Source organism: Aedes albopictus, chromosome 1, assembly GCF_035046485.1.
Source record: "Aedes albopictus strain Foshan chromosome 1, AalbF5, whole genome shotgun sequence".
NCBI classification, from domain to species: domain Eukaryota; kingdom Metazoa; phylum Arthropoda; class Insecta; order Diptera; family Culicidae; genus Aedes; species Aedes albopictus.
Window position 1 is genome coordinate 306,198,726 of NC_085136.1, and position 19,121 is coordinate 306,217,846.

Here is a 19,121-nt window from a genome sequence, read left to right on the forward strand (position 1 = left end):
GGTTCTTAAAACCATCATAGACCCTAAATAAAAGGGATTAGGGTTTATGACGGTTCTTAAAACCTCTACAACACTAATTGGTCATCAACGTGTGGCTTGGATTGAGATCTGAACAGAATTCCGAATAGACTCTGAACAAGAATACATCTAGTTCTCGAGAAGGCTGCGATTTGGATAAAATTTCATTCCGTAGATAAGTGAAGATTCTGGAGAGTCATGAATTTCCACCGGGTATATGTAAATCCAATACTTATCATGATTATGGTTTCCACAGTCACAATGTTACGTACCTGAAAAGAGAGAGAAAAAAAATGTTAGTTAGAAATCTTGAATAAACTTTTGACTTCGAAGTGGCGATGCTCTTTCTTGAACTATTTGGAAGGGATCGAAGATATTATTGAGAAGTGGTGGTAGGGAACAAAAATAAGACTAGAGTAGTATGGAACGAGCTCACCAATCAGCAACCAAATCAGCTTCCCTGTTTTCTCTTTATTGAATAACCAACTATACAACGCAAATATCACAGGCAACAACTTGAATATCCGATTGTTTTGGGAATTAAACTTAACTGAAAATATTTGGCTTAAAAATGTTACTTAGGAATTTAAACATTGACAAGCTCATTGACTTCAGTGGGCATTATTTTACTCAAAATGATATTTTCTTAATGTCAATCAGAACCGTTATTATGATTAAATTGTCTCATTTGAACCTTTTTATACAAACGGTCTCGTTCTATATCGTTCGAGAAAAGCTGCCGACAGCACCGCTGAAGAATTCCATTGAGTCGTCATTCCGCCCGCTTCCATTCCGATGAATAACGGCAAGTACACGCGAACTACGCTTTATGAGAAGAAGAAGGTAGCAGCATTGCCCCCTTGGGACTGTCAAACGACTACCTTTTCCGGAGAAAAAAAAGCCGATTCTAGAACGGTTTCACTGCATTGGCAGCTTCCTGCAGTCCGGCGGCTGGATGCCAACGGAAGTCTACGAAAGCGAGCGTCGTTCATCGTCACTTGCGAAAAGTGATTGCTTTTATGACAACTGGGGAAATGAACTTCTGTCTGTCACGAGACGATGATGAGTCTGATCATCGATAGCAGTTGCGGAATTGACTGGGCGATTGAATACAGTCGTGTTTTCTGGGAACGTTACAAATCGAGAAATTTACAAGTTTTCCATCTAAATAAAAATCTTCAAGTTCATTGATAATCTACTTGGAAAATTGAGAAAATCTATGTCAGTATGTGCGTGTGTATGTGTGTATGTATGTGCGTCGTTTCAAAAGAAAAACATCACAAAAAAATGAAAAAAATGAAAAAATGTTATTCCTAAACTATCCCGTTACCAATGGAACTACCATCATATGGTTAAATATCACTTCGGCACCGAATGTATATCTAAAAGTGCAAATCACACCCATTTGCTCTTTACCACTATCTTTTAAGTACCGAAACGAGGTTGGTAAAATTAGAAAGCTTCTGAACGCCGTGTTTCAGCGAAATATTTATATCCCCACATTTCATCTGTCAGACCTTCGGTGGATGAACGCCCGGAGGAGGAATCATCCGACCGGGAAAAGCTGTGGTTCCCGTTCACGTTGGCCCACCCATTCGAAACATTCGGACAGACAACCCAGTACGGTTTTACGACTGGCGACCACGACCACCGCACGTCCAACGTTTAACGTTCATCGCCCAGCATCGCCGTCGTCGTAGTCGTGGGCACCACAATTGTTTAATGTTACACGTCACATAAACATCCGTTCCTAATGAGGTGAATTACTCGCGTTGCCACCAAACAGTTGCAGTGACAGGCATAGCCGCAAACCAAAAACTGAACTCGGGAAACGAGCGTGTGATTTGTGACACCCATTGTGAAATGGAGCACTGGGATAGTGGTGCCGGAATGTGGCGAAAATGTCGAAAATGCTAGGTGATTTGAACAGAAACAGAACAGAAACAGAACAGAAACAGAACAGAAACAGAACAGAAACAGAACAGAAACAGAACAGAAACAGAACAGAAACAGAACAGAAACAGAACAGAAACAGAACAGAAACAGAACAGAAACAGAACAGAAACAGAACAGAAACAGAACAGAAACAGAACAGAAACAGAACAGAAACAGAACAGAAACAGAACAGAAACAGAACAGAAACAGAACAGAAACAGAACAGAAACAGAACAGAAACAGAACAGAAACAGAACAGAAACAGAACAGAAACAGAACAGAAACAGAACAGAAACAGAACAGAAACAGAACAGAAACAGAACAGAAACAGAACAGAAACAGAACAGAAACAGAACAGAAACAGAACAGAAACAGAACAGAAACAGAACAGAAACAGAACAGAAACAGAACAGAAACAGAACAGAAACAGAACAGAAACAGAACAGAAACAGAACAGAAACAGAACAGAAACAGAACAGAAACAGAACAGAAACAGAACAGAAACAGAACAGAAACAGAACAGAAACAGAACAGAAACAGAACAGAAACAGAACAGAAACAGAACAGAAACAGAACAGAAACAGAACAGAAACAGAACAGAAACAGAACAGAAACAGAACAGAAACAGAACAGAAACAGAACAGAAACAGAACAGAAACAGAACAGAAACAGAACAGAAACAGAACAGAAACAGAACAGAAACAGAACAGAAACAGAACAGAAACAGAACAGAAACAGAACAGAAACAGAACAGAAACAGAACAGAAACAGAACAGAAACAGAACAGAAACAGAACAGAAACAGAACAGAAACAGAACAGAAACAGAACAGAAACAGAACAGAAACAGAACAGAAACAGAACAGAACAGAAACTTGCAGCTATCATTTTTATCGTAACTTCTTCTGGAACATTCCGGAATTTCATGTTTAGGAATTGTCATTTCTCAATGTCACTAAAAACACTCTCTTCCCAGAATTACGTGGACAGCGGGAGGAGGTCGACTCGCCTGCAAAAAGTCATAATAATAAAACCGAGTCTTTTATTACGGCTCAACATGATTGCTTCATATGTCAGTGTATCGTCGTTGGTCTTCTGGCTGGCTGGTATATAAATCCCGCCTGTTCGCCAAATGCGAAATGGCACACCGCCCCACATTCTCCCTTTCCACTGACTGTACTGACTGGCGTTGTTCGCTTATGTTCTCGCATCATCAATCATTTCGGGGGCTCATATATTAAGTCGACGACTTATTTGATATTAGCACCACCTCACACCCCCACCTCCCCTTTCGCGCATTCATGCATGTTACATCGAATTGATGAATAATCAAACTGCTTTCTTCGCGAATCCTTGGTTTCTGTGCCAGGAGTCAGTTGCAGAGATTTCCCACGACCCCCCACACCATACCGACAAATCCAATCAGCAGCAAGTACTTAACGGAATTAAATTTACTCCTTCTGACGAAACTGGTCGTCCTTGCGTGTGTCCTCTCTCCTGTGGGGTAAAAGGAAACAAACGCCAGCGCGTCGATCGGGTCCCTCCCCCCTCTCCACACCGTATTGATTTCACATCGCTTTCGGGTTGTAACACAATACCGCGTGGGTCGTTGTTTACAGGGTGAGTCAATAGAAATGTTTGAAACCCCAGGAATCTAAACATGATTCCACCCTGGAATCCAGACTCGTTCCGAGATCCGGCCACTATTTCGAATGGCATCTGAATAGTATTCCTTTCTTTCTGGAGTCCGGCGAGTAACTTATCTTTAGGATCTTAGCCTTAAGAATAGGATGATTCTCCTAAAATCCTGACGAGGATTCTCCTTGAATCCTGACGAGGATTCTCCTAGAATCCTGACGAGGGTTCTTTTAGAATCCTGACGAGGATTCTTTTAGAATCCTGACGAGGATTCTCTTAGAATCCTGACGAGGATTCTCTTAGCATCCTAACGAAGATTCTCTTAGAATCCTGACGAGGATTCTTTTAGAATCCTGACGAGGATTCTTTTAGACTCCTGACGAGGATTCTCTTAGAATCCTGACGAGGATTCTCTTAGAATCCTGATGAGGATTCTTTAAGAATCCTGACGAGGATTCTTTAAGAATCCTGACGAGGATTCTTTAAGAATCCTGACGAGGATTCTTTTAGAATCCTGACGAGGATTCTTTTAGAATCCTGACGAGAATTCTTTTAGACTCCTGACGAGGATTCTCTTAGAATCCTGACGAGGATTCTCTTAGAATCCTGACGAGGATTCTCTTAGAATTCTGACGAGGATTCTCTAAGAATCCTGACGAGGATTCTCTTAGAATCCTGATGAGGATTCTTTTAGAATCCTGACGAGGATTCTTTTAGAATCCTGACGAGGATTCTTTTAGAATCCTGACGAGGATTCTTTTGAAATCCTGACGAGGATTCTTTTAGAATCCTGACGAGGATTCTTTTAGAATCCTGACGAGAATGCTTTTAAAATTCTGACGAGGATTCTTTAAGAATCCTGACGAGGATTCTTTTAGAATCCTGACGAGGATTCTTTTAGAATCCTGACGAGGATTCTTTTAGAATCCTGACGAGGATTCTTTTAGAATCCTGACGAGGATTCTTTTAGAATCCTGACGAGGATTCTTTTAGAATCCTGACGAGGATTCATTTAGAATCCTGACGAGAATTCTTTTAGAATCCCGACGAGGATTCTTTTAGAATCCTGACGAGGATTCTTTTAGAATCCTGACGAGGATTCTTTTAGAATTCTGACGGGGATTCTTTTAGAATTCTGACGGGGATTCTTTAAGAATCCTGACAAGGATTCTTTTAGAATCCTGACGAGGATTCTTTTAGAATCCTGACGAGGATTCTTTTAGAATCCTGACGAGGATTCTTTAAGAATACTGACGAGGATTCTTTTAGAATCCTGACGAGGATTCTTTTAGAATCCTGACGAGGATTCTTTTAGAATCCTGACGAGGATTCTTTTAGAATCCTGACGAGGATTCTTTTAGAATCCTGACGAGGATTCTTTTAGAATCCTGACGAGGATTCTTTTAGAATCCTGACGAGGATTCTTTTAGAATCCTGACGAGGATTCTTTTAGAATCCTGACGAGGATTCTTTTAGAATCCTGACGAGGATTCTTTTAGAATCCTGACGAGGATTCTTTTAGAATCCTGACGAGGATTCTTTTAGAATCCTGACGAGGATTCTTTTAGAATCCTGACGAGGATTCTTTTAGAATCCTGACGAGGATTCTTTTAGAATCCTGACGAGGATTCTTTTAGAATCCTGACGAGGATTCTTTTAGAATCCTGACAAGGATTCTTTTAGAATCCTGAAGAGGATTCTTTTAGAATCCTGACGAGGATTCTTTTAGAATCCTGACGAGGATTCTTTTAGAATCCTGACGAGGATTCTTTTAGAATCCTGACGAGGATTCTTTTAGAATCCTGACGAGGATTCTTTTAGAATCCTAACGAGGATTCTTTTAGAATCCTGACGAGGATTCTTTTAGAATCCTGACGAGGATTCTTTTAGAATCCTGACGAGGATTCTTTTAGAATCCTGACGAGGATTCTTTTAGAATCCTGACGAGGATTCTTTTAGAATCCTGACGAGGATTCTTTTAGAATCCTGACGAGGATTCTTTTAGAATCCTGACAAAATTTTTTTTAGAATCCTGACGAGGATTCTTTTAGAATCCTGACGAGGATTCTTTTAAAATCCTGACGAGGATTCTTTTAGAATCCTGACGAGGATTCTTTTAGAATCCTGACGAGGATTCTTTTAGAATCCTGACGAGGATTCTTTTAGAATCCTGACGAGGATTCTTTTAGAATCCTGACGAGGATTCTTTTAGAATCCTGACGAGGATTCTTTTAGAATCCTGACGAGGATTCTTTTAGAATCCTGACGAGGATTCTTTTAGAATCCTGACGAGGATTCTTTTAGAATCCTGACGAGGATTCTTTTAGAATCCTGACAAAATTTTTTTTAGAATCCTGACGAGGATTCTTTTAGAATCCTGACGAGGATTCTTTTAGAATCCTGACGAGGATTCTTTTAGAATCCTGACGAGGATTCTTTTAGAATCCTGACGAGGATTCTTTTAGAATCCTGACGAGGATTCTTTTAGAATCCTGACGAGGATTCTTTTAGAATCCTGACGAGGATTCTTTTATTATCCTGACGAGGATTCTTTTAGAATCCTGACGAGGAATCTTTTAGAATCCTGATGAGGATTCTTTTAGAATCCTGACGAGGATTCTTTTAGAATTCTGACGAGGATTCTTTTAGAATCCTGACGAGGATTCTTTTAGAATCCTGACGAGGATTCTTTTAGAATCCTGACGAGGATTCTTTTAGAATCCTGACGAGGATTCTTTTAGAATCCTGACGAGGATTCTTTTAGAATCCTGACGAGGATTCTTTTAGAATCCTGACAAGATTTTTTTTAGAATCCTGACGAGGATTCTTTTAGAATCCTGACGAGGATTCTTTTAGAATCCTGACGAGGATTCTTTTAGAATCCTGACGAGGATTCTTTTAGAATCCTGACGAGGATTCTTTTAGAATCCTGACGAGGATTCTTTTAGAATCCTGACGAGGATTCTTTTAGAATCCTGACGAGGATTCTTTTAGAATCCTGACGAGGATTCTTTTAGAATCCTGACGAGGATTCTTTTAGAATCCTGACGAGGATTCTTTTAGAATCCTGACGAGGATTCTTTTAGAATCCTGACGAGGATTCTTTTAGAATCCTGACGAGGATTCTTTTAGAATCCTGACGAGGATTCTTTTAGAATCCTGACGAGGATTCTTTTAGAATCCTGACGAGGATTCTTTTAGAATCCTGACGAGGATTCTTTTAGAATCCTAACGAGGATTCTTTTAGAATCCTAACGAGGATTCTTTTAGAATCCTGACGAGGATTCTTTTAGAATCCTGACGAGGATTCTTTTAGAATCCTGACAAAATTTTTTTTAGAATCCTGACGAGGATTCTTTTAGAATCCTGACGAGGATTCTTTTAGAATCCTGACGAGGATTCTTTTAGAATCCTGACGAGGATTCTTTTAGAATCCTGACGAGGATTCTTTTAGAATCCTGACGAGGATTCTTTTAGAATCCTGACGAGGATTCTTTTAGAATCCTGACGAGGATTCTTTTAGAATCCTGACGAGGATTCTTTTAGAATCCTGACGAGGATTCTTTTAGAATCCTGACGAGGATTCTTTTAGAATCCTGACGAGGATTCTTTTAGAATCCTGACGAGGATTCTTTTAGAATCCTGACGAGGATTCTTTTAGAATCCTGACGAGGATTCTTTTAGAATCCTGACGAGGATTCTTTTAGAATCCTGACGAGGATTCTTTTAGAATCCTGACGAGGATTCTTTTAGAATCCTGACGAGGATTCTTTTAGAATCCTGACGAGGATTCTTTTAGAATCCTGACGAGGATTCTTTTAGAATCCTGACGAGGATTCTTTTAGAATCCTGACGAGGATTCTTTTAGAATCCTAACGAGGATTCTTTTAGAATCCTAACGAGGATTCTTTTAGAATCCTAACGAGGATTCTTTTAGAATCCTAACGAGGATTCTTTTAGAATCCTGACGAGGATTCTTTTAGAATCCTGACGAGGATTCTTTTAGAATCCTGACAAAATTTTTTTTAGAATCCTGACGAGGATTCTTTTAGAATCCTGACGAGGATTCTTTTAGAATCCTGACGAGGATTCTTTTAGAATCCTGACGAGGATTCTTTTAGAATCCTGACGAGGATTCTTTTAGAATCCTGACGAGGATTCTTTTAGAATCCTGACGAGGATTCTTTTAGAATCCTGACGAGGATTCTTTTAGAATCCTGACGAGGATTCTTTTAGAATCCTGACGAGGATTCTTTTAGAATCCTGACGAGGATTCTTTTAGAATCCTGACGAGGATTCTTTTAGAATCCTGACGAGGATTCTTTTAGAATCCTGACGAGGATTCTTTTAGAATCCTGACGAGGATTCTTTTAGAATCCTGACGAGGATTCTTTTAGAATCCTGACGAGGATTCTTTTAGAATCCTGACAAGATTTTTTTTAGAATCCTGACGAGGATTCTTTTAGAATCCTGACGAGGATTCTTTTAGAATCCTGACGAGGATTCTTTTAGAATCCTGACGAGGATTCTTTTAGAATCCTGACGAGGATTCTTTTAGAATCCTGACGAGGATTCTTTTAGAATCCTGACGAGGATTCTTTTAGAATCCTGACGAGGATTCTTTTAGAATCCTGACGAGGATTCTTTTAGAATCCTGACGAGGATTCTTTTAGAATCCTGACGAGGATTCTTTTAGAATCCTGACGAGGATTCTTTTAGAATCCTGACGAGGATTCTTTTAGAATCCTGACGAGGATTCTTTTAGAATCCTGACGAGGATTCTTTTAGAATCCTGACGAGGATTCTTTTAGAATCCTGACGAGGATTCTTTTAGAATCCTGACGAGGATTCTTTTAGAATCCTGACGAGGATTCTTTTAGAATCCTAACGAGGATTCTTTTAGAATCCTAACGAGGATTCTTTTAGAATCCTGACGAGGATTCTTTTAGAATCCTGACGAGGATTCTTTTAGAATCCTGACAAAATTTTTTTTAGAATCCTGACGAGGATTCTTTTAGAATCCTGACGAGGATTCTTTTAGAATCCTGACGAGGATTCTTTTAGAATCCTGACGAGGATTCTTTTAGAATCCTGACGAGGATTCTTTTAGAATCCTGACGAGGATTCTTTTAGAATCCTGACGAGGATTCTTTTAGAATCCTGACGAGGATTCTTTTAGAATCCTGACGAGGATTCTTTTAGAATCCTGACGAGGATTCTTTTAGAATCCTGACGAGGATTCTTTTAGAATCCTGACGAGGATTCTTTTAGAATCCTGACGAGGATTCTTTTAGAATCCTGACGAGGATTCTTTTAGAATCCTGACGAGGATTCTTTTAGAATCCTGACGAGGATTCTTTTAGAATCCTGACAAGATTTTTTTTAGAATCCTGACGAGGATTCTTTTAGAATCCTGACGAGGATTCTTTTAGAATCCTGACGAGGATTCTTTTAGAATCCTGACGAGGATTCTTTTAGAATCCTGACGAGGATTCTTTTAGAATCCTGACGAGGATTCTTTTAGAATCCTGACGAGGATTCTTTTAGAATCCTGACGAGGATTCTTTTAGAATCCTGACGAGGATTCTTTTAGAATCCTGACGAGGATTCTTTTAGAATCCTAACGAGGATTCTTTTAGAATCCTAACGAGGATTCTTTTAGAATCCTGACGAGGATTCTTTTAGAATCCTGACGAGGATTCTTTTAGAATCCTGACGAGGATTCTTTTAGAATCCTGACGAGGATTCTTTTAGAATCCTGACGAGGATTCTTTTAGAATCCTGACGAGGATTCTTTTAGAATCCTGACGAGGATTCTTTTAGAATCCTGACGAGGATTCTTTTAGAATCCTGACGAGGATTCTTTTAGAATCCTGACGAGGATTCTTTTAGAATCCTGACGAGGATTCTTTTAGAATCCTGACGAGGATTCTTTTAGAATCCTGACGAGGATTCTTTTAGAATCCTGACGAGGATTCTTTTAGAATCCTGACGAGGATTCTTTTAGAATCCTGACGAGGATTCTTTTAGAATCCTGACGAGGATTCTTTTAGAATCCTGACGAGGATTCTTTTAGAATCCTGACGAGGATTCTTTTAGAATCCTGACGAGGATTCTTTTAGAATCCTGACGAGGATTCTTTTAGAATCCTGACGAGGATTCTTTTAGAATCCTGACGAGGATTCTTTTAGAATCCTGACGAGGATTCTTTTAGAATCCTGACGAGGATTCTTTTAGAATCCTAACGAGGATTCTTTTAGAATCCTAACGAGGATTCTTTTAGAATCCTGACGAGGATTCTTTTAGAATCCTGACGAGGATTCTTTTAGAATCCTGACAAAATTTTTTTTAGAATCCTGACGAGGATTCTTTTAGAATCCTGACGAGGATTCTTTTAGAATCCTGACGAGGATTCTTTTAGAATCCTGACGAGGATTCTTTTAGAATCCTGACGAGGATTCTTTTAGAATCCTGACGAGGATTCTTTTAGAATCCTGACGAGGATTCTTTTAGAATCCTGACGAGGATTCTTTTAGAATCCTGACGAGGATTCTTTTAGAATCCTGACGAGGATTCTTTTAGAATCCTGACGAGGATTCTTTTAGAATCCTGACGAGGATTCTTTTAGAATCCTGACGAGGATTCTTTTAGAATCCTGACGAGGATTCTTTTAGAATCCTGACGAGGATTCTTTTAGAATCCTGACGAGGATTCTTTTAGAATCCTGACGAGGATTCTTTTAGAATCCTGACGAGGATTCTTTTAGAATCCTGACGAGGATTCTTTTAGAATCCTGACGAGGATTCTTTTAGAATCCTGACGAGGATTCTTTTAGAATCCTGACGAGGATTCTTTTAGAATCCTGACGAGGATTCTTTTAGAATCCTGACGAGGATTCTTTTAGAATCCTGACGAGGATTCTTTTAGAATCCTGACGAGGATTCTTTTAGAATCCTAACGAGGATTCTTTTAGAATCCTGACGAGGATTCTTTTAGAATCCTGACGAGGATTCTTTTAGAATCCTGACAAAATTTTTTTTAGAATCCTGACGAGGATTCTTTTAGAATCCTGACGAGGATTCTTTTAGAATCCTGACGAGGATTCTTTTAGAATCCTGACGAGGATTCTTTTAGAATCCTGTCGAGGATTCTTTTAGAATCCTGACGAGGATTCTCCTGGAATCCTGACGAGGATTCTCCTAGAATCCTGACGAGGATTCTCCTAGAATCCTGACGAGGGTTCTCCTAGAATCCTGACGAGGATTCTCCTAGAATCCTGACGAGGATTATCTTCTGAGATTACCCGGGATTGCTTTCGCCATTACTTTAGAAGTTCTTTCCTTGATCATTCCATCAAATTATCGCAAAATGTCTTTATTAACACTGTTGACGGGGAGCAGAGTTAGGCACGAGACACTGTGTTCTCAGCAGCACAAAAAACACGATAGTTGGTGCAGTACAGCTTTAAACTGTAAATGTATTCGATTATTACAAGTTGGAGGTTGGGGGATTTTACATTTGCATGTCTACTTACACTTTCAGTGTATGTGCGTGATCAAATTATCACTGCTCGACCCGATTCAGCTAGCCTGATCTTAGCTGTAAATCGAGTTGTGTATTAGGATAAAGTAATAATACAGTTCAATTGCATGTTATAACAACTTACTTTTAAGTAGAAATATGGTTTTAACTACTAACTTTAGGCTTTAGGTTTTAACCCCTTCAAAAAACTGTAATTTTAATAGATTTTAAGTAGGATTTTAAACAATTTAGGTTTCGAATTCATGACAACTTACAGTACTCAATTAATTCAACAATAAGTTTTGAACAAAGTTGGAAAGCTCACAAATCTGGTAGATTTCAATTACTCGTTGCACAATTTGCTACTCTTCACCATTGACTTCCTCGAAATCTGATTCGTCATGGTCACACGCCTACGTTCTGTCCACGGTTCTGTCATATCTCCTATCGACAGATCAGCTTCGCGGTTTAGCTAAGAGAGGTCTCCCGACAGCACGCTTGAGGCAGGGCTGCCAGCGGCAACATCCTCCCCCCCGTAATGCTGGCCACCAGTGCCAGTCTTACCACCATCCAATATATCAAGAATTGCTAGTTTAGCCACAGGTCTACGCAGACATCCCCTCGCAGTTCTTACTATTGCCTGGCGAACCCGGCCGTCGCTTCCTGGTATGACTTCTTGCACTCGTCCTCTTGTCCAGCTGTTTCTGTTCCCGCCGTCAACAATTAGCACCAGATCTCCTACTGCTATCGCCTTTTGCTCACCGAACCATTTAGTCCTCCTTGTTAGAGTTGGCAGCATCTCTTTTATCCACCGAGTCCAAAAGCGGTCCAGTTGAAGTTTGATCATGTTCCAAGAATTCCTTATCGCTACCGGGTCAGCGTTAGGGTCCACACTAGGCTGCCGTACTCCAGAAGAGCTCCCCAACAAAAAATGATTGGGTGTTAACGCCTCACTCTCTGCCGAGTCCAGGGGAAGATAAGTTAGAGGACGGCTGTTAACGATGTTCTCTGCTTCGAGGACGAAAGTAAGCAAGGACTCATCATCCAGTTTTCTGTCGCAGCGATAGGCTCCCATCATAGCTTGCTTAACCGAACGAACCATACGTTCCCATGCCCCACCCATGTGAGGGGAGGCGGGAGGAATGAAGAGCCATTTGGTTGTGGTGTTGGTAAGAGTTGCGGCAACACCAAGTTGTATTTCTTTCATCAAAATTCGTTCGACACCCTGGAAGTTGGTGCCGTTATCAGAATATATTTCTGCTGGCGCGCCGCGACGGCACACAAAGCGACGTATAGCTTTGATGCATGCGTCAGTGGATAAACTATTCACGACTTCGCAATGTACAGCACGAATGGTAAGGCAGGTAAAAAGCGCTATCCACCTTTTCGCATTACCACGACCTACTTTAACCACCAATGGCCCAAAATAGTCCAGGCCAACGTATGTGAAGGGCCTGGTGAAGGTCGCTAGGCGAGCTGGTGGAAGTGAAGCCATGCGGGGTACGTGTGGAACTGCTCTACGTTCTTTGCACACTGGGCATCCGTTGACAACCTTCCGAACTACCGTCCTGAGCCGCGGGATGTAGTACTGCTGCCGAATCTCATTCACTACCGTTTCCGAATTCGCATGATGGTACTTCCGATGGAACAGGTCCACGATGAGCTCAGAAATCCGATGTTTTCTTGGTAGAATGGCTGGAAACTTCATATTGTTGCACACGTTCTTCGCCGCTCCGATTCTGCCATCTATCCGTAATACGCCTTCTTCGTCGACAAACGGTGTTAACTGATACAATACGCTTTGTCTATTCAAACTCTCTTTCTCCGCTTCTGGACGACTTCGGTTACGCTGGAGTACTACCATCTCTGATGGATATTCCTGCCACTGGGCTCCTGTGACCAACGTTTTCTCGGCTAACTGAAGCTCCGCTTGAGTGAGGTATCTGCTACTCCGCAGGACGCCTAGAGATTTCCGTTTTAGGTTTCCCACGTACCTGTGTACGTAGGCTGTAGCTCGATGCAGCCTCTCCCATTTTGAAAACCGCTCATACTCGATTATTGGCAACCGCACTGCAGCATCGGTATGTACATTACATGTACGCAATTCCACATCCACGGACCGTTGGAGTGTATTCTGTTTGGGCCATTCTTCGCAAGGTTTCAGCAAAAAATCCGGTCCATTAAACCATACACCTTCAGCGTCCAGCGAAGGGCCACTTCCCCATTTTGTTGCCAAATCCGCAGGATTCAATTTCGTAGGAACCCATTGCCACTCGTTCACTTCGGTGACAGACAGAATTTCGCCGATTCGACAGGCCACGTATTGCTTGTATTTTCTGGGATCTGCCTTAAGCCATGCCAGAACGGTGGAAGAGTCTGACCAAAAAAACCGTTGTGTTATCACCATGGTGTGAGCTTCCTCGACGAAACGCATCAAGCGAGTTCCGAGAACTGCTGCTTGTAGCTCTAACCGAGGTATGGACAGCGGCTTTAATGGTGCCACTTTTGTTTTTGCTGATACCAATGCACATCGAACGATTCCATCTGGATCGACGATCCGGAAGTACGCGACGGCAGCGTAAGCGGCCTCGCTGGCGTCCACAAATATGTGTAACTGCAATCGCTGATAGTGTAGTCGTGTTGCCTCAGGAAAATAGCATCTGGGCAGTTTGATTGTTGAAATCTGCTGTAACAGCGAAATCCAATCTCTCCATCGATTCCGGTGTTCTTCTTCAACCTCCTGATCCCACTGGGTACCCGCTCGCCAGATATCCTGCAGTAGTATTTTACCGTGCACTAGGAGGAAGCCCAACAATCCCAAAGGATCAAAGAAACTCATTAAACATCGAAGCACTTGTCTTTTTGTTGGATTTGAGTCACCATAGATGATTTGCTGCACGTCGTCCTTCAGCTGTGTGCTAAAGCTTAACACATCTTCATCAGTGAGCCAGAGCATGCCCAATATGCGCTCATACGCCTGGCTTTTGTCTTGAAACGAATGCATTCCGCTTGCCGCCGAAGGTTCGCCTAGACCTTGGATTACTTCGACGCTATTGGACTGCCAGTTTCGTAGTGAGAATCCTCCTGCCTGTTGTATTGCTCGAACTTGTACAGCAATATCAGTTGCTTCGGTTTTGCTTTCAAAGCTCGCCAAGTAGTCGTCCACGTATGTGTTGTTGACAATATCTTCTGCAGCTTTCGGGTACTTCTCCGCATACTCCGCTGCATTCAGGTTCTTGACGTACTGGGCTGATGCAGGCGAGCAAGTAGAACCAAATGTGGCGACGTCCATAATGAAAACCTCAGCAGGCATTGATGGATCATCTCGCCACAGAAATCGTTGAGAGTGTCGATCGGCTGCTCTGATTCTTATTTGATGGAACATCTCCCTTATATCGGACGATACCGCCACCTTGTACTGCCGAAACCGGAATAATACTCCTGTTAACGACGCCAACTGATCTGGACCCTTCAAGAGCATTGAGTTTAAAGAGATCCCATCCACAACCGCTGCTGCATCCCAGATTAGCCGCACTTTTTCTGGTTTCTTTGGATTTACCACTGCTCCGAGCGGCAGATACCAGACCCGCTTGAGATCCGCTTGCTTCATCTCTTCATCACTAACTCGATGTGCATAACCCTTCTGCTGGTATTCTTCTATTTGACGAATCAAGGTTTCCTTCAGGGAGTGATTCTTACTCATTCGACGCTCCAGGCATTCCAATCTACGCATCGCCATTCCATAGCTATCGGGAAACTCGACTTCATCGCGCTTCCACAACAGTCCAGTCTCATACCTTTCGCCGATTCGTACGGTTGTTTCTTGAAGCAGTTGTTGCGCTCTTTTATCTTCTGCGGACATCAATACTTTGGTTGAACTCACTCCGACGTCCTCAAGGGTGAAATAGCTCTTCACCAACTCGTGCAAGTCCCCGTCGTTACTACACTGGCACGCGTGAATGTTCAGTGAAGTAGATAACCGATTACTGCTTCCTCCATATACACACCAGCCGAGACGGGTTTTTACAGCCACGGGTTCACTGACACGTCCTTCTTTCACTTTTAACGGAACGGTGAGGTGCAAGTTATTGACTCCTATCAACAAACGGGGCACAGCGTCTTCGTACCCAGATATGGGCAAACCCTTCAGATGATTGAAAGTGCTTCCAAGATCTTCCATTCGTAGCGTTTGACCAGGAAGCGCGAGTTTTTTTACGGTGCGGACGTCGCTCAACTTCTGTTGACTCCTACCATCGACTCCGGAAACTCCCAGTTGTATCTGCTTCGAATTTGGTTCCAACCGTGAGACATCTCCTGTCCAGGTCAGGCAAAGCGGAATAGTTTTACCTTCTACACCGAGGTCCTTTGCAAGTTGATCTTCTATGAGTGTAAGGTGCGACCCGTCATCGAGGAAGGCGTACGTCTTTATTTTCTTCGAGGGTCCATGAAGCGTTACGGGCAAAATACGAAAGAGTAGGGATTGATTGTCTAAACGGTGCGTATGGTTTCCAGCCGAGTCCATGTTAAGAGCTGGATTTGCGTTCGTAGTTCGGTTACTGCGGTTCGAATGCAGTAAGCGATGATGACGGTACGTGCATCCGTTGATTCCACATTGCCTGGCATTCCGACAATTCCGTGATCCGTGAGCGTTCAAACAATTACGGCAGAGCTCGTGAGTTTGAACAGCTTTCCAGCGTTCGTCAACAGAGAACGCATTGAACGTATCACATTCCCGAACACAGTGCCCGAGTTCTTTGCACACACAGCACTGGCTTGGTCTGTGAATTTCCGGCTCACTTATGTGGGTGTTGATTGATCCTCTGGGTTTTGTTTTTGATCTGTCCGCGGTACTTGTGAAACTCGCGCCTGTGTACAATGTCACCTTGCTTGCCGAAATCACCATTGCACTCATGAAGTCCCCAAACGTCTTCAGGTTCACATCTGGGAAGCGCTGCATATAACTCGCCCATTCCATCTTCACGTGAGCAGGGAGTTTCTCTACGAGTTCCATCAACAGATAAGGGCTTGTCAGGTGAGACTGTTGACCAGCTGCTACTAGATGGTCGCACAAACTTTGCACGGCCATACCGAACTCAATTAGCGTCTCCAGCTTCTCGGCCCTTGGCGCGGGAGTTGACCGCACCTTGTCCAGCAATACGTTGATTAGCAGCTCCGGTCGTCCATATAGGAGTTGTAACGTACTGATAACCTGCGGCACTGATTCTGGTAGAAGAAGACGACTTCTAACCGATTCATATGCGGCACCCTTTAAACAACGCTGCAGTCTTGCTAGATTTTCCACTCTCGAGTATCCACACGCGACGGTTGTATTTTCGAATGCACTTATAAATATCGGCCAGTCCGCGGGATCACCAGAGAACGGGGGTAGATCGCGAGGCATAACGTGGCGCGCGGCTAACTGCGAGGGGGAAGGTGCATGGTCAGGCACAGTAACTGTCGTACGAGGGAACGGCGCATTTGATTGACTGTTATTGACATAATCTGTATTGACTGTTTGCCCTAGCATATTCTCGTTTCTTTCCGTAACTGGTGGGGGGAAAGAAACGATAGGAGTGACATGGTCTTGTATGACAGACTCGGTCACAAAAGGTGGCTGTGGACTCACATTGTTGGGAGACACACTGAAAGACCCTAGTCTGGCTAGAAGACTTCCGTACGGGTCGTCGCTCGTTTGAGCGGGTAGATTGGCATGGATTTTATTACTGGTTGGTAGCTTACCTGGTGGCATTACAGGGGGTGCAGGGGCAGATACGTTACCATCGGTCGTGTTCGTACGACCTTGGAAATTCGGATACAGACTGCTCGGAAGCGTTTTAGCAAACACGCCAGTGTTCCGCTGCTGATTCCCGTTGAGCTGCAATCGTCCATCCTGGGCATCCAACCGCGCCGACTGTGGCGCTGGATTCGCATTCGATTCCTGCGGCTGCTGTCCTTCGTTTGGTGGCTTGTGGCATTCGGGTGAGACCTCGTTACCTGCTGATACACCGTACGATGGTCGATCTTCTAATTCTTTTCCCTGGCCCGTTCGATTAACGGCGCCCTCTGTTTCGAGTTTCCTCGGGACCGCTCCGCCGACGGCGCCTTCCAATTCCGGATTAGTGGAAAGATTTTCGACCCAGGAAATAACCCGCTGCATGCTTGAGCGCCGGCTCACTTGGCTTCGTCGAGATCCGCCCGCTCGTTCCGCTAGCTGCTCTTCCAGCAGCCTATATTTTTCCTGCACGGCCTTTTTCTCGTGTTCGAAGGCCCTTTTCTCCAGTTCGAAGGCTCTTTTCTCTGCCTCCCATTCGAGGCGCTGGATCGCGCGCTCCTCTTCGATTTTCTTTAGTCGTAGTGCTATACGAGCAGCGTTACTGCTAGACGATGAAACACTCAATGGCAGACAAGTTGAACAAGTCCACGGCCGTTCCGAAACGGAGTTTGTAACTCCTGCACAGCGCATGTGCCACCAGCCATCACACTGGTCGCATTGTACAAAGTTGTCGAACGAATCGGGGCGTGAGCATTTAACGCATCCTACCGCTCGTTCGGCGTCCGGCGACTTGTCAGCACTCATAGTGGTGAAAGTTTTAAAGCTCTGTTGACGGGGAGCAGAGTTAGGCACGAGACACTGTGTTCTCAGCAGCACAAAAAACACGATAGTTGGTGCAGTACAGCTTTAAACTGTAAATGTATTCGATTATTACAAGTTGGAGGTTGGGGGATTTTACATTTGCATGTCTACTTACACTTTCAGTGTATGTGCGTGATCAAATTATCACTGCTCGACCCGATTCAGCTAGCCTGATCTTAGCTGTAACAAACACTCTTCAGGATATCTTTTGTAATTCTTTCAAGATTCGTCCAAAACTTCCTTTCACGGAATTTCAGGGCTGTTCTAGGAGCATCAAATGTGTATCAGGAAATTTCAGGGGCATTTCGTAGGTTTTGATTAAATTTCCGAGGCATTCCAAGGGATTAAGGGTTATTCCAAGGCGTATCAGGGTTGTAACAGGGTTTTTCCTGGGGTTCAGGGCCGATACAAGGGATTTTACCGACGTTCCAGGAACTTCAGAAGTGCTCCCGTGGGTTTCAAAGCCGTCCATGGAATTTCAGCATCGTTCGAGGGGGGCTTGATCAACCACAAGCTGCATCAGCTGCTGAGAGAACCAACCATCGTCCACACCGCGAAAATCGGGAGGGTACGGTGGACGGGTCACTTCATCAGGATGTCGGATAGCAACCCGACTAAAATGGTGCTCGAGAGTCATCCAACCAGTACAAGAAGACGTGGAGCGCAGCGAGCTAGGTGGATCGACCAAGTGGAGGACGATCTGCGGACCCTACGCAGAGTGCGGAACTGAATACAAACAGTCATGGACCGAGTGGAATGGAGACGGCTACTATGTACAGCAGAGGCCACCCCGGCCTTAGCCTGATCGGTAAGGTAAGGTAAGGATACCTTTTGTAATTCCTGCAAGATTCATCCGAAAATTCCTTTCAGGGAATTTCAGGGCCGTTCTAGGGTCATCAAATGTGTATCAGGAAATTTCAGGGGCATTTCGTAGGTTTTAATTGAGTTTCAGAGGCATTCCAAGAGATTAGGGAGGAATTCCAGTGCGTATCAGGGTTTTTCATGGGGTTTCAGGGCCGTTACAAGGGATTTAGGCGTCGTTCCAGGGGCTTCAAAAGTGCACCCGTGGGCTTCAGAGACGTCTCATGGCGATTCAGCGTTGTTCGAGGGCCTTCAGAAGTGTTACCATACGTGTTCCATTAGGTTTCAAGGACGTTTCAGAGGTTCCAGGGATTGCAGTTGCATTCCAGGTTTTCAATTGATTTTCAGGGGATTTAAGGGTATTACAGAAGATTTCTGCGTCGTTCCAGGGGCTTCAGGATTGTTCCCCGGGGGTTTCAAGGGGTTTTAGGGAGTCTCAAGGGTGAACTAAGGGTTTTAAAGAGGTTTTATGGGCGTTCTCAGGTGTTTCAGGGACATTATTAGGAGTTTCATGGG

At 43.4% G+C, this 19,121-nt stretch overlaps 2 protein-coding genes across 15 annotated transcripts in view; both read right to left on the reverse strand.

The window, feature by feature from the left end:
• The window catches only part of LOC109415284 (sodium/calcium exchanger 3), a 504,848-nt gene that overhangs the window by 173,795 nt on the left and 311,932 nt on the right, over window positions 1–19,121 (reverse strand). The gene's annotated exons all lie outside the window — the stretch shown is intronic.
• On the reverse strand, window positions 10,972–17,914 carry LOC134285734 (uncharacterized). 3 transcript variants are annotated; one of them, XM_062847085.1, is made up of 3 exons: window positions 11,386–17,914; window positions 11,256–11,319; window positions 10,972–11,188 (listed from the first exon to the last, which is right to left on the reverse strand). In XM_062847085.1, exon 1 carries the CDS (start codon window positions 17,685–17,687, stop codon window positions 11,583–11,585), a length of 6,105 nt encoding a protein of 2,034 aa, XP_062703069.1. In that variant the 5' UTR covers window positions 17,688–17,914; the 3' UTR covers window positions 10,972–11,188; window positions 11,256–11,319; window positions 11,386–11,582. The 3 variants fall into 3 exon arrangements, with proteins under 3 accessions (XP_062703069.1, XP_062703068.1, XP_062703067.1); XM_062847084.1 differs by having other exon boundaries at window positions 10,972–11,319; XM_062847083.1 differs by having other exon boundaries at window positions 11,256–17,914.